Below are 15,314 nucleotides of genomic sequence, written 5' to 3'. Positions count from 1 at the left end.
CATGCGCTGGATTATGGAGAAAGCTAGAGAGTTCCAGAAAAACGTCTACTTCTGCTTCATTGACTATGCAAAAGCCTTTGACTGTGTCGACCACAGCAAACTATGGCAAGTTCTTAAAGAAATGGGAGTGTCTGATCACCTCATCTGTCTCCTGAGAAATCTCTATGTGGGACAAGAAGCTACAGTTAGAACTGGATATGGAACAACTGATTGGTTCAAAATTGGGAAAGGAGTACGACAAGGTTGTATATTGTCTCCCTGCTTATTTAACTTATATGCAGAATTCATCATGCGAAAGGCTGGACTAGATGAATCCCAAGCCGGAATTAAGATTGCTGGAAGAAATATCAACAACCTCAGATATGCAGATGACACAACCTTGATGGCAGAAAGCGAGGAGGAATTAAAGAACCTTTTAATGAGGGTGAAAGAGGAGAGCGCAAAATATGGTCTGAAGCTCAACATCAAAAAAACCAAGATCATGGCCACTGGTCCCATCACCTCCTGGCAAATAGAAGGGGAAGAAATGGAGGCAGTGAGAGATTTTACTTTCTTGGGTTCCTTGATCACTGCAGATGGTGACAGCAGTCACGAAATTAAAAGACGCCTGCTTCTTGGGAGAAAAGCAATGACAAACCTAGACAGCATCTTAAAAAGCAGAGACATCACCTTGCCGACAAAGGTCCGTATAGTTAAAGCTATGGTTTTCCCAGTAGTGATGTATGGAAGTGAGAGTTGGACCATAAAGAAGGCTGATCGCCGAAGAATTGATGCTTTTGAATTATGGTGCTGGAGGAGACTCTTGAGAGTCCCATGGACTGCAAGAAGATCAAACCTATCCATTCTTAAGGAAATCAGCCCTGAGTGCTCCCTGGAAGGACAGATCGTGAAGCTGAGGCTCCAATACTTTGGCCACCTCATGAGAAGAGAAGAATCCTTGGAAAAGACCCTGATGTTGGGAAAGATTGAGGGCACTAGGAGAAGGGGACGACAGAAGACAAGATGGTTGGACAGTGTTCTCGAAGCTACGAACATGAGTTTGACCAAACTGCGGGAGGCAGTGCAAGACAGGAGTGCCTGGCGTGCTCTGGTCCATGGGGTCACGAAGAGTCGGACACGACTAAACGACTAAACAACAACAATGTATCAATAAGAGAAAAGTACAGGGTCCCACAAGAAGTCCCCCTTCAACCAAACAACTCGACTTTTTCCATTACCTTAACACTGGATCTGCTGGTCCGAGACTCCCCCTCCATGCTGTCCTGCTTGTCTTTCTTGGAAGGATTAGTCCTCAACTTGTACGTGGAGGTGTTGGAAGATTTAATGAATAATCCAGAGACAGGGTTGCCTTGCTGCTGCTGCTGCTGCTGCGACGAGTTCGAGTCCTCCGTCTCTTTGTTACTGTGATAAACCACCCTGCTTTCTGAGATGTGGATGCTGGGAGCGCAGCCCATGGTGGCGCTTTCAAGCCGCTAGTGCTCAAGATTACCTCGTCTCCTTTTTTTTCTTTCCTCTTGGGAAAACTGGCTCCTTGGCGTCTCCTTTCTCTTAATAGTTTGTATCTGGTTCCTGATCCACGGCTTCACTCCACATCGTCAGCTGTTCCTTAGGCAGAAACCCCAAACCCAAAGGCGCATGGCTGGCGGCGGCTGAGAAATTGGGGTGGGGAACGCGCGGAGGGGCTTTCTCCCCCCCTCCCCTTTCTCCCCCTAATCTTCCTTTTAACCCTACAAAACTGGTTGTCTTGATGATCTCAATCTCAGAAAGTGGGTTAAAGAGCAGGACTGGAGGGAGGAGAGTTTAACTGACAACCCCCACCACCACCACAAAAAAGTCAGTTGAAAGAGGGGGGGCAGAGAGAAAGAAAATTGGGGGAAATCCCCAGCCCCCCCGTCTTCCTGGTTTAATTAGAAGCCTGATCCATGCCAGAATGTACTAATTCTCGGCCCCCTCCTTAGCACCTCCAAAAAAAAAGTATTCCCCCCCCCACACGTTTGTATTTCTAGTGTATTGCAAATCACATCGAAGTAGGAGGGGGCACTCCCCCCAGCCCTACCCTTCCACACGCCAAGCCCCTCCCCCCGCCTCCAAGACCCCCAGAAGTGGGTCGGATACTGCCTTCCACCCAAAATATTAAAATAAATCAGTTCCCAAGTGGGGCTTCCCGGACGGGGGGTGGGGGCGAATAAAGCCCCCTCTGGTGTTATCGTGGGAACCTCATGAAGCGTTCATCAAATTCATATTCCTAGCCAAACGCCTCCCCCTCCTCTTCCTCCAGCACCTCTTTCGCAAGAGCTGCGCTTGAAAACCTGGAAACGCGTTGCGGACATTCACACGTTACTTCCCCTCTTTTCTTCGAAAAGGGCTTCTCTTCCGGGCTAACTCTTCTTCCTGGAAGGTTAGGGTTAAAAAAGAACCCAGCAACGGCCTTCCATTCAAGGGGCACTGAGGACCCCGTTTATCCCAAGCACACACACCCCAAAAAAAGGGGAGAGGGAAGCTTGCAAACGGAGCGCATCAACCCAAGGCACGAGCGCCGGTGCAAAAGAAGACCCGTAGAAATGGAGAGCATCTCAATAACTGCACCCTTGGGGAGAAGGCGCGCAGGGCCTGGGGGGGGAGCAGGGGCAGGGTCAAGCCCAGGAGAGGAGCGAGGATTTCTCCGTCTTCCTCTTCTCTTCCCTTCCCCCAGAAGAGCAGCAAGAATTGTAACAAACACAGAGGTTAAGTTTTTCACAAGAAAGAAAAAAAACCCGAGATTTTCCAGCCGGTAGCCGACGTCTCCTCCTCCGTTTCCATTTTGGTTGTGTTTTTTGAAATGTGGCTTTTATTCTGCGCCAAAACGGAGTGCGGCCCCCCCCCTTAAAAAAAAGAGGAGTGAAAAATGAAAGCAAAAAAAGGAGAGCGGGGAGTTCCGATCTGCGTGGAATGAATTAAAATGGCGAGGGGGAAGCGGAGGGGGTTCTTTTCCTAATATATATTTTTTTGAAAAATCCCAGGCGCGTGGGGGCTGGTAGCCTCTTCTTTTTTCTTCTTCTGCTGCTTCTCTCGGCGGCGCTCCCGGCGAAATCTTTGCAGCTGCCGCCGATTCCGCAGCCCAGTCGCGCACTCGCCTCGCCTTCTCCTCCCTAGTAGCGAGCGAGGCTTCCCGGCTTGCACGATCTCCCTCTTTTCATCACGCTCCCTCCCGTAAGAACCCAACACCTCCAAAAAAGAAGAAGAAGAAAAGGAGGGAGGAAAGAGGGTGAGGTAGGGGGGGGGGGGGAGAGAGAAGAAGATCTGCCCGGGAGTTTGACAGCCCCGGTAGGCTCCGCCGCGTCGCAGCCAATAAAAGCCCCCGCCAGCGCTGACCTCCAGCCTTTACTGGCGTCAATGCAAATGAACGGAGAGGGCCAATGTGGCGCGGCGCACCCGGCTGGCGGCGAAGGAGCGAACTTCAAACCGGCTCCTTGCGCGGCTCCTCCTCCTGCACTCGCTCCTGCCCGCGCCTCCGCCGTTGCTGCTTCGGATCGGCTGCCTGCCTGCCCGGCCTGGGGGTGGGCTGGCTGGCCGGTCCTCTCGCGCGCAAAGCAGAGCGCAGGAAACGGAGGCGGAGCTGGCCCTGCTGGAGAGGTTTTTACGCACGGCCTGTGGGAGGGCGGGGATCGGTTGCCCCCGGGGCAGGGCTGCTGGGGTAAACGCCCACCCACCCACCCACCCACCCCCACATCCCGACCCCGCTCAGCGGAGTGAGCAGCAGGCGCTGGCTGTTGAAATCCGCGCCTGAAATCAGTTCGGATCAAATGCGTTGCTTCCCAGGAGAGGTGGCTGTTGGCCAGGGTGAGCTCTTAACCCTTCCATACCTTCCAACATTTCTCCGATGAAAATAGGGACGTCCTATTCCACAATTTTTTATTTATTTATACCCCACCCATCTGACTGGGCTTCCCCAGCCACTCTGGGCACCTTTCAACATAGATAAAAAAAAACATTTTTAAACAAACCATAAACCTAAAAAACTTCCTTCTGCCTTCAGGTGGCTTTGAAAGGTTGTCTGCTTGATCTCCTTGGCTGGGGGGGGGGGCAGGGTGTCATATAACTCCATCCCCTCCAACATTTCTCCGGTGAAAATAGGGACCTCCACAGGAAAACGGGGGCATTCCAGGATTAAATCAGGAACCAGAACAGGTTTTGCAAATCTGGGATTGCCCCTGGAAAATAGGGACACTTGGAGGGTCTGGCCTTGCCTGACCCAGAAAGTGGTGGACCCTCCCAGCTCTCACCTGGCAGCTCTCCTTTCTTCTCTCAGTCTGCAAACGTCTTTTCCCTTCCCTGCCTCTCACTCAGGGTCCTTCATCAACCACGGCTTTCCTCTGTGGACCCTCAAAATGGCCCAGAGCAGAGGACACTAAAGGAAAACAAAAGTTAAAGAGAGAAAGGAGAGAGATAAAAAGAAGGAAGGGACAGAAATAAAGAAGACTGAAAGAAGACTGAGCTTGGATAGCTCAGTTGGTTAGAGCTTGGTGCTGATAACCCCAAGGTTGCAGGTTTGATCCTGTATTGGAAAACTGCATTGCAGGGGGCTGGACTAGATGATCCTTAGGGTCCCTTCCAACACTACAATTCTAAGGTTGTATCGTTTTTTAAAACGGTTTCTAATATTGTGCTTGGGTGTTGTAACCTGCCCTGGAGCTTAAGGTGAAGGGTGGGTAATAAAAAATAAAAGATACATTTGTTGCATTGCTATCCTGCCCTTCCAAATGAGCCCCAGGCAGCGAGTACGTCTGTAATAAAAATACCATTAAAAATAAAAACCCATCTGAAACACGTAGCCACCATGAAGTGCAGGAAAACATAGCCAGTTATAGGCCTGTGGAAACAGAAATGTTCTTACATCTTAGCCGATATTGCAGCAGGGGTTGGAGAACTTTATTATTATTATTATTATTATTATTATTATTATTATTATTATTACCCCACCCATCTGGCTGAGTTTCCCCAGCCACTCTGGGCGGCAACCAATCAAGTGTTAAAAACAATATAGCATTAAATATTAAAAACTTCCCTAAACAGGGCTGCCTTCAGATGTCTTTTAAAAATAGGATAGCTGCTTATTTCCTTGACATCTGATGGGAGGGCATGCCACAGGGCACTGCTGAAAAGGCCCTCTGCCTGGTTCCCTGAAACCTCACTTCTCGCAATGAGGGAACCGCCAGAAGGCCCTCGGCACTGGATCTCAGCACCAACACTTTGAATTGTGCTCGGAAACGTACTGGGAGCCAATGTAGATCTCTCAGGATCTCTCTGTGGCCACTCCCAGTCACCAGTCTAGCTGCCACATTCTGGATTAATTGCAGTTTCTGGGTCACCTTCAAGGGTAGCCTCACGTAGAGCGCATTGCAGTAGTCCAAGCGGGAGATAACTAGAGCATGCACCACTCTGGCAAGACAGTTTGCGGGCAGGTAGGGTCTCAGCCTGCGTTCCAGATGGAGCTGGTAGACAGCCGCCCTTGACACAGAATTAACCTGTGCCTCCATGGACAGCTGTGAGTCCAAAATGACTCCCAGGCTGTGTACCTGGTCCTTCAGGGGCAGTTACCCCATTCAGGACCAGGGAGGTTACCACAGCGACAGAAGTTAGGCTATCCCTGTCTAGAAAGGGGCACAGCTGGGCCACCAACCGAAGCTGATGGAAGGCACTCCATGCCACCGAGGTCACCTGATCCTCAAGGGGCAACAAGGGATCCAGAAATAACCCCAAGCTATGGACTTGCTCCTTCAGAGGAAGTGTAAACCAAGCAAGAGGTGGCCACCTCCCATCCATCTGGTCTAGGGAAGCCCCTACTAACGGTGCCTCCGTCTTTTCTGGATTGAGCTTCAGTTTGTTGGCTCTCGTCCAGTCCATTTACCGAGGCAAGAAAACGGTCCAGCACATCCCATGCCACACCTACAGATGTAAAGGAGAAGTAGAGCTATGTGTCATCACACCCCATTTAGAAGCTCTCCTCCCTTCGGCACTCATGACTCCTCTTTGAAAGAGGCAGATGTGAAGCAAGATTGTATGGAAAGGGTTGGGTCCTTTTCTCATAGCCACAGGCCAAAAGAAAACCCGTCATGTGATTAAAACGAAAACAAGAAAATAAATACATATGTAGTGGCAGCTAATACAAAGCACAAAGCAGACTCCTTTGGGGGTGGGGGAGAAATATGATTCAGTCTGAATACGAATCTATCTAATTTGTGCTTTCTGAAACGCTATGTGAACCAAAATACACCCTTCTTTAGAAATCCACGCATCTCCAGATTTTGCAGAGCAGTTCTCCATCCAAGTCATGCGATGTGCAAATGCAAATGCGATACACACTTAATAAGGAGTACGTTAGGCTAGGACATTGTTAGCCCAAAAATGGAAAACTCAGGAGTTACCAACGATTGAAGAGTGGCAGACAAAAATGATAGACTATGCGGAACTAGCAAGACTGACTAGCAGGATCCGGAACCAAGGGGAAGCAAGGTTCCAAAGAGACTGGAGTAAATTTGTGGACTATATGGAAAAGAACTGTAGAAGTTTAAAGACACTTGCAGGACTGAAATAAATCCTACGAATTGACTTTAAATGGGAGGTATAAAGGAACTGCGAGATAAGAACTGAATAGAAAACCAAATGAGGGGAGGGAGGCAAGTCAAGCTCGGTGGAGCATTGAGAATGAGAGAATTGCTAAAAAGATGAATGTATGTGTTGTATTGTTTTTTAATGTTTGTTTGTTTTGTTTAATGTGTTTTAATTGGAAAATTTAATAAAATGCTTTTTTAAAAAAAAAGGAGTACGTTAGTGTATAGAGTATAATACATGTTAAGGAGAATATAAATATTAGGGGAGATATACTTTGCAAATGTGTGAGGTGAAATGGCACACAAAAATGTGTAGACTGGGAGAAATTTGCACATCAAACATATATAAAAACCGTAGAAATGAATCCAATATATAGATAGTTTGGAATAACGATCTCCAGTTTAAAGGCTTCAGTTTTGTTTTGTTTTTAAAAGGAAGGTCTACAATAGGCAACAGAAAGAAAATAAGAGTCTGATCAAACAATCACTTTTCTGATGCTTTGACGGATGCTGGCACACTAAAAGCCTGATTCCTACATTATCCGGAGAAGTTATCTGCAATTTTGCTTAATATACACATTTTTGCACACACACAAACCACCCTAATAGAACGCATTTTTCCATGTTCTTTTCCCTAGTATACATATGCACACTTTTCCCTAGTATACACATTTCGCTTAAGAACTCTATTACAAAATTCAGAGAAGTGCAAATTTCAAAGGAAAACTGTTGCGCAGTAGTGATGTATGGAAGTGAGAGCTGGACCATAAAGAAGGCTGGTCACCGAAGGATTGATGCTTTTGAATTATGGTGCTGGAGGAGACTCTTGAGAGTCCCATGGACTGCAAGAAGATCAAACCTATCCATTCTGAAGGAAATTAGCCCTGAGTGCTCACTGGAAGGACAGATCCTGAAGCTGAGGCTCCAATACTTTGGCCACTTTATGAGAAGAGAAGACTCCCTGGAAAAGATCCTGATGCTGGGAAAGATGGAGGGCACAAGGAGAAGGGGACGACAGAGGACGAGATGGTTGGACAGTGTTCTCAAAGCTACAAACATGAGTCTGACCAAACTGCGGGATGCAGTGGAAGACAGGAGTGCCTGGCGTGCTCTGGTCCATGGGGTCACGAAGAGTCAGACACGACTAAACGACAACAACAGTTGTGCTAGCTCACGTGCTTCGGAAAATGCGGACTTGGTGGGTTAAAATGCAAAGTTTAATGCAAATTCGTCCTCCGCCCCTACCCTCCACACCTGAGGGCAACATGGAGAGCTCAGGGCAGGGCGGACAACACACGCTGTTCTGACAGCTCAGCAAGTGCCCAGCAGTTGACAGGAAAGTTGCCAATTTTATCCGGCATCTTCTGAAGTGGTTAGAAACGTCCTCTAAATTTAACCTTGCTGGGTTTACTGTTCTTTTCCCAGGGATAATTGCCACCTACCTGAATGTTTTGATTAGTGATAGCGATAGGTACTTGTGGTTATGTTCCCTGGGAAAACCTGCATAATTATAGTGTACACAAACGCCGATGAAGTGGTGTTTGGGGCATCATAGCTGCCAAGTTTTCCCTTTTCTCGCGAGGAAGCCTATTCAGCATAAGGGGTAATCCCTTTAAAAAAGGGATAACTTGGCAGCTATGTGGGGCATGCAGGACAACCCATCGAAATCCAAAGCAATAATAGGCTGCATTTAAGGAAAAGGAAGGTGGAAGAAACAATGCAGAAAGAAGTGGTATTATCCAGGGCAAAGGGGCAAAAGAGAAGAGCTGCGCCGATCAGGATAGAGCGACCAGTGAATAACTTGTGGCCCTCCACTTGCTGCTGGGCTACAACTCCCATCAGCCCCAACCCAGCATGACTGACGGCCAAGGATGATGGGCGTTGGAGTCCAACAGCCTCTGTAGAGTCCCAGATTCCCCGTCTCCTTCTGAAAACATTGGAACCGGATCAGTTTAGATCAGAGTTTCAGACGCTTTGCCGGACAGGAAGCTCATTGGGGTGGCCTTGAGCAAATCACTGTCCCACTGGTTTTCCAACAGAACCAACCCTCACTCTCCTATGCATTATGTTGTTGTACAGAACAGTAAAACTGTGGGCTTCCCCAAGTGGTGTTTTAAATACTATAAAGGCAGGGTATGAATCCTTTAATGCAGGCATGGCCAAACTTGGCCCTCCAGCTGTTTTGGGACTACAATTCCCATCATCCCTGACCACTGGTCCTGTTAGCTAGGGGTGATGGGAGTTGTCGTCCCAAAACAGCTGGAGGGCCAAGTTTGGCCATACCTGCTTTAATGCATGCACACATAATTAATAACTTGAAATTAGGATTGATTCGATTTCCATACTGTATTTCTTCTGTGGAACTCAAGGGGGCAGAGTTCCCAGGGAGTCTCCCTTCCAGGGCCCAGACCAGAGCCAGGCCTGCTTAGCTTCAACAAGGTTCCTGCGTCTTGTGCCTCCATAGCCTGCTTTCTAACCAAATGAACAAGAGTCACCTTAGAAAGAAAATGCAAAAGGCAATATATTTCATTTTTGCACTGTCAAGTGGATTCTATGTTGCAGGTTGGGGTTCAGGCTGGATCCTGGATCAGAAAAGGCTACTGATATAGTCTACTTTGCAGGATAGTTGTGAGGATTTAAAAAAATAAAATGGGACAACCACCCTTTGGAATTCCCTTCACATATCAGATAGGAATTAGCTCTATTATCTCTTGAAGACCTTCCCTTTTCAACAAGCCTTCGAAGTAGACATTTTTATCCCAGTCTGTATTGAAATTGTTTTATACAGTATATGTTTTTGTTGTTAACTTGCTTTGGGATTATTATTTTTGGCAGTGATTCATTCATATATAATATAATAGGTATATGTCACCCTGAGCTCCTTAGAGGAGGGGCTAAACAAATAAATAAAAGCGTGAGGTCCCAGGACAGATCACAGCAATTTAAAAATACATTTTTAGAACCTCGGGGAACTTTTTGATGGTTGATGTTTTACTGTGGTTTTAATATTTGGGGGGGGGATCCACCCAGAGTGGCTAGGGCAGGGGTAGGCAACCTAAGGCCCGGGGGGCTGGATGTGGCCCAATCGCCTTCTCAATCAGGCCCATGGATGGTCCGGGAATCAGCGTGTTTTTACATGAGTAGAATGTGTCTTTTTATTTCAAATGCATCCCTGGGTTATTTGTGGGGCATAGGAATTTGTTCATTCCCCCCCCCCAAAAAAATATAGTCCAGCCCACCACATGGTCTGAGAGACGGTGGACCGGCCCATGGCTGAAAAAGGTTGCTGACCCCTGGGCTAGGGCAACCTAGTCAGATGGGCAGTATATTATTATTGATGACGATGACAACAACAACAACAACAACAACAACAACAACAACAACAACAACAACAACAACACCTTTTCAAGGGATGAAAACGTAGCCCCCTTCCCCGTCTCATGACCAAGGGAGCAGCGAGTGGTGAGCACAGAGTGTTGTTGGGGACCAGGGGAACACCTCGAGAGCACTGCATGTGCTCCCGAACACCACATTGCATCAAATGAGGGGCGGAAACAGTTTTAGTCCTTTAAACGGCTCCAGAAATGTATTATCATGCATAGACCTTTCCCCCCATGGACAGTAAGGAGCTTGTTTTTTCCTGCAGAGTTAAGAAGTTCAAAAGAATTCTGCCCGCTTTTGCTGGGGACAAAGTACAGGTATGCAAGACAACGGCGAAACTGGGAGGAGAAGGAGGGAGAAAGGACAGAAAGAGCAGAACATTAGTAAATAGAGAGCAAGTCAAACTTGCAAACCGAACAGGGGGTCGAGACATTATGTCTGAACTTTGTGCACATTTGAAGCTGAAAGTGGTGTCAATCCAAAGGCAAAGAAAACTCCCAGACTTTGTTAGCTGGACCTCAGCCGGGCCCAATCTGCACTATCCATTTAAAGCAATCCCATACCAATTTAAACAGCAGCGGCTTCCCCCAAAGAATCCTGGGAATTGTAGTATGTTAAGGGTGCTGGGAGAGATTTCCTGTTCCCCTCACAGAGGGTTGGTTGTTAGACCACTCTGGAAATTGTAGCTCTGTGAGGAGAATAGAGGTCTCCTAACAATACTCAACACCAGTGCTATTTTTCTAGAAAATGAGGTGCCAGAACTCCCTGAGAACACCTCCTTCGTTCTCTTAGAATGGCGCCCAACTGACAGGTGCCAGAACTGACTTCCGGCAAGTTCCGGCTGAAAAACAGCCCTACACAACACCCTTGTTGTTGTTGTTTAGTCGTTTAGTCGTGTCCGACTCTTCGTGACCCCATGGACCACAGCACGCCAGGCACTCCTGTCTTCCACTGCCTCCCGCAGTTTGGCCAAACTCATGTTCGTAGCTTCGAGAACACTGTCCAACCATCTCGTCCTCTGTCGTCCCCTTCTCCTAACACCCTTAACAAACCCTTAACAAACTGCAGCCCCCGGGGCATGACTGTTTAAAGTGGTGTGGAACCGCTTTGAATGTGTAGTGGAGATGGGGCCTCAGTCTAGAGTAGAAGCTACTGATTATGACAGAAGTCAATAAAGTTGTGGTCACTGCTTGTACACCTTCTGGAATATGGGGAGTTCAGAGAACTACTTTGCCTTACAGGCCACAGAGAAACCCCATTTAAGCTTTCCCTGCACCCTGGTTACATTTTTTTTTAAAAAAAATGCACAGCCTCCTGGGCTACTGATTGCTAGAGCGCCAAGGTCAGACACCTGCATAGCTGGGTGCCCAGTGCCCCAGTTTACAGAGTACAATGCTTTATTTTAAGATAGTCCTCAATCAGAAGGCATCCCCTGTCTGAAGGGCTGTTTGGTTCAGAATGCAGTTTAAAGATAAAGAGTTATAAGAAGGGAGAGCCTTGAAGTTGCCCATCAACAGCTGGCATTCTTATCAAAGTCGCTTAAAGAACGCGGAATGAGCCCGAGAGAAAAGAAATCCCGATAACGCTTGCCTGAGGAAAACTGAACAAAAGCAGTGTCTAGTCTGAGGAGAAGGGACCCAGGTGGCGCTGTGGTTAAACCACTGAGCCTAGGGCTTGCTGATCAGAAGGTCGGCGGTTCGAATCCCTGTGACGGGGTGAGCTCCCGTTGCTTGGTCCCAGCTCCTGCCAACCTAGCAGTTCGAAAGCACGTCAAAATGCAAGTAGATAAATAGGAACCGCTACAGCGGGAAGGTAAAACGGCGTTTCCATGTGCTGCTCTGGTTTGCCAGAAGCGGCTTTGTCATGCTGGCCACATGACCTGGAAGCTATACACCGGCTCCCTTGGCCAATAATGCGAGATGAGCGCGCAACCCCAGAGTCAGTCACGACTGGACCTAATGGTCAGGGGTCCCTTTACCTTTACCTTTACTAGTCTGAGGAGAAAGGAACAAAGGGCTTTTTCTTTCTTGCTTCGGGCTTTGTAAATAGCAGGGAGACAATCAACCAAACATACATTGGAAAAACTCCTTCATAAATGCACGGCCAATCAGGGTGCGTCCTGCCTCTGTGAAGATCACTCTACTCTGCCTGGTTGCTAAGCAACATCTCTACTCCATGCCCCTCTTCGCTAGCAGATATTAACAGTAGCAGAACTAATCCTTAAGTTATAAACCGAATGATCTCTGCTGTTGCACTTCCAGTAAGCATCTGGGTAACAGGTACACAGGTCACTTGGTGCCAATCTCCTCCCGCTATGGTGAAATGTCTTGTATTTATCTTTAAATTGCAAGAACCATTCCTAAATTTGCAGATATATATATATATATTAATATATATATATTAATATATATATATTAACATATGCAATTTTTATGCAAATCCGGACATTTTTCGGCAATGCATAAGTGGTCAGCCTACCTCATGCAGGCTGGTGAACATAGCAAGTGCGTTGAAATGAGACCAAGCACAGATGGAAAGGTTTTGGAGGCAAGTACTTTCTCCGAGAACCATATAATTAAAGCTTAATTTGAAGGGAAGGGTGGGAGAGGCTGATGTTGCAGCATGCGGCACACTGAGTTAACCCCTTAAGGCATTTGCTTCCTAGCCCTGAAGATGTTTAGTAATGTGAATGGATTGTGAGATGGGCGCTGCTGGCCTTACTGAGGACCGGCTGCTCCTTCTTCGAATGACCTTCTTAGGGAATCTTCGAGTCAGCTGTGAATGAGCATACAAAGGGACATAGAAAGCTGGTTCATCTAGCCCAGTCGTGCCTGCTCTGACTGGCAGCAGCTCTCCAGGGTTACAGACCCCTGTACAGATACCAGGGATCGAACTGCATGCAGAACAGGTGCTCTACCACGGAGCAACCGTCCTTCCTCATAAGGGAGAATCGGGCTCGCATTGCACTGTGCCGAGGCGCCCTCTATTCCTATACTTATTTTTGCAAGCCAGGTCCTTCTCTTCTGAACGGCTTCTCCTTGTCAGAGAGTATATGCGATACACACAGGCTTCTGCTTCTGCAGCAAAACTAAGCTTCTTGGGTTTTAACTGTGCCGCTATTGTGATCCATGCACTTAGCACGTTTAAATTTCAGCCAGGGGCTACTGAGATCTACCACCACGGGTGATGTATACATGTGAGGAGAGGCAATTAAAGTGTGCACTATATCCACAAGGGTGGTGGGAGTAAAAATTGAGGCCTCAAATAAGTTTCCACCACCACCCTCCAAACATAGGCCGTCTAGTGACATGTCATTATCGAAGCAGCTGCATATTTTACAATATTTTCCGGCAAAGCCTAGAACACGCTGAGCAGTTTTCTTTTCATGGGCAGAAAAGCTGAACCTGTTGAATTCCTGCCAGGCTTTCCCTGACCAAGTGGCAGGCTTATATTTTGGGGGACACTGAAGCTTGAACTGTCATGGGGGCCCCTTCGCAAGCAGTAACAAGGTCTGGGTAAACCACTGTTAACTTCTTCAATGGGATTGTTCCACGACAGATCGCCACACCTTTGCTTTTCTGGTGACCCAACATGGATCAGGCCGCAACTCACTAGTAGATCCTGACCCATCCGTTGAAGACTTGTGCCCTCAAGAAGCAGAGTTCAGCACAGAACGATCTCTAGGAACTGACACTAACCACCAGTTTTTAAAAGAAACATTTGACATCTCCCCAAAAGAAAAAAAACTGGGACTAGCAGTGCTTTTTTCCCCTAGAAAAATGGGTTGCCAGTACTCATCATGTTGCAGTAAGTGCCAGACTTTTTAACAACAACAAAAATAGGTGCTGGAAGTGTGTACCTTTGAGTACCTCTTGAAAAAAAGCAACCTACAGGGGTTGGAATACCAGAAATCAGGGGCCTTCCCTGCTAAATTGGAGCAATTGGAGCATGCATCTGCCCACCGTTCTTGTAACGGAACAAAGTTTAGTAGAATGGCAATCTTATTTTGTCAGCAAAAGCAAAATGACAGTTTTGGTTATGCCTCCTAAATCCAAAGGGTTATGCAACTAACACACTCGGCTTGCAACATAACCTCCCCAAAAGCCACAGAACACAGATCTCTGCTGCCTAATAATCTACCAGAGAGAAAATTGCTAGGGGTGAAGCGGTTCATTCTGTTCCCTACTTCAAGGGACTCCTGCGGTGGGGCAAAGGGGTTACTTTTACACACACACACACACACACACACACACACACACACACACACACACACTGTCATGAAGCATACACAAAATAACACAGTCTGATGCCACATGGATCTGGAAAAAGTTCTTTTAATCTATAGGGCCAAAGAGCCCTATAGATTAGGATGTTAACATCCACTGCGAAATCTGCCTTAAAAAACAAACAAGATTTCTCACTTATTATCTCACTTACTGAGAAACTCAGGTCAGACCTGAGAAAAGCTCCTGGATCTTAAAGGATAAGAATTCAGTGGGCTGTATCCAATGCTGCACTAACTTAGCAGTATACTTGTTTGTTGCTGTTGCTGTTTATTGAGTTTATATACCGCCCTATACCCGGAGGTCTCAGTGCGGTTCACAGAAAAGATCACAACATATATAAACAGCATAAAAACAACAACCCAAATAACCCCCAAACACACACACACACCCCGGAAAACAGCCACATTTTAAAAGGATGTCAAAGAGATCAACCAAAGGCCTGGTTAAAAAGGAACATTTTTGCCTGGTGCCTAAAGGTGTGTAAAGAAGGCACCCGGCAAACTTCCCTGGGGAGAGCATTCCACAGACGGGGAGCCACTGCAGGGAAGGCCTGTTCTTGTGTTGCCACCCTCTGCACCTCTCGAGGAGGGGGCACACGAAGGAGGTCCTCAGTAGATGATCTCAGGGCCCGGGTAGGTTCACATGGAAAGAGGCGGTTTGTTGCACAAGAGGATGCATAAACAGCCTGCTGGTAACTGTGCAAGATGTTTCTGCCAGCGCAACAGGTATGCTAGGTTCCTTGGTTGCACAACACTAAAAGTCATCAGTCCACTAGCGCACAAGACTTTGCACTAGAGAACATTGCAACAGTGCAAGGCCAGCACTGGACACTGGCATCCACAGGCAGCTGCCCAGGCTTGCCACAGATGTCTGCCTTGGACCTTCTTTCACAACAGACACCACCAAAATAACCAACCAGCCACCATCTTTATTTTTTGGCAATGCCTCTGTCATGGACTGGTTGGACACAGAGGAATGGTGGGAGGAATCAGCTGGGAAGCCACCATGGGAAGAAGGCTCAGGACCCAGGGATGAAAGGAGAGAGGGAGAAGACTAG

At 47.4% G+C, this 15,314-nt stretch overlaps 1 protein-coding gene across 2 annotated transcripts in view; it reads right to left on the bottom strand.

The window, feature by feature from the left end:
* PDE8A (phosphodiesterase 8A) overlaps positions 1–15,314 on the bottom strand; it is a 163,210-nt gene that overhangs the window by 137,827 nt on the left and 10,069 nt on the right. The window contains exon 1 of one of the 2 annotated variants that reach the window (XM_035132258.2): positions 1,218–3,488. The exons of the other annotated variant lie outside the window; for it this stretch is intronic. Within the exon in view, the coding sequence (XP_034988149.2) occupies positions 1,218–1,454 (237 nt within the window). The 5' untranslated portion in view covers positions 1,455–3,488. Of the gene's footprint in view, positions 1–1,217; positions 3,489–15,314 lie in introns of those variants that run through there. 2 annotated transcript variants of the gene reach the window in all.

This window comes from Zootoca vivipara, chromosome 14 (genome assembly GCF_963506605.1).
Source record: "Zootoca vivipara chromosome 14, rZooViv1.1, whole genome shotgun sequence".
Lineage (NCBI taxonomy): Eukaryota > Metazoa > Chordata > Lepidosauria > Squamata > Lacertidae > Zootoca > Zootoca vivipara.
Note: the sequence above shows the minus strand (reverse complement) of the source record. Positions and strands in the feature narration are given on the sequence as shown.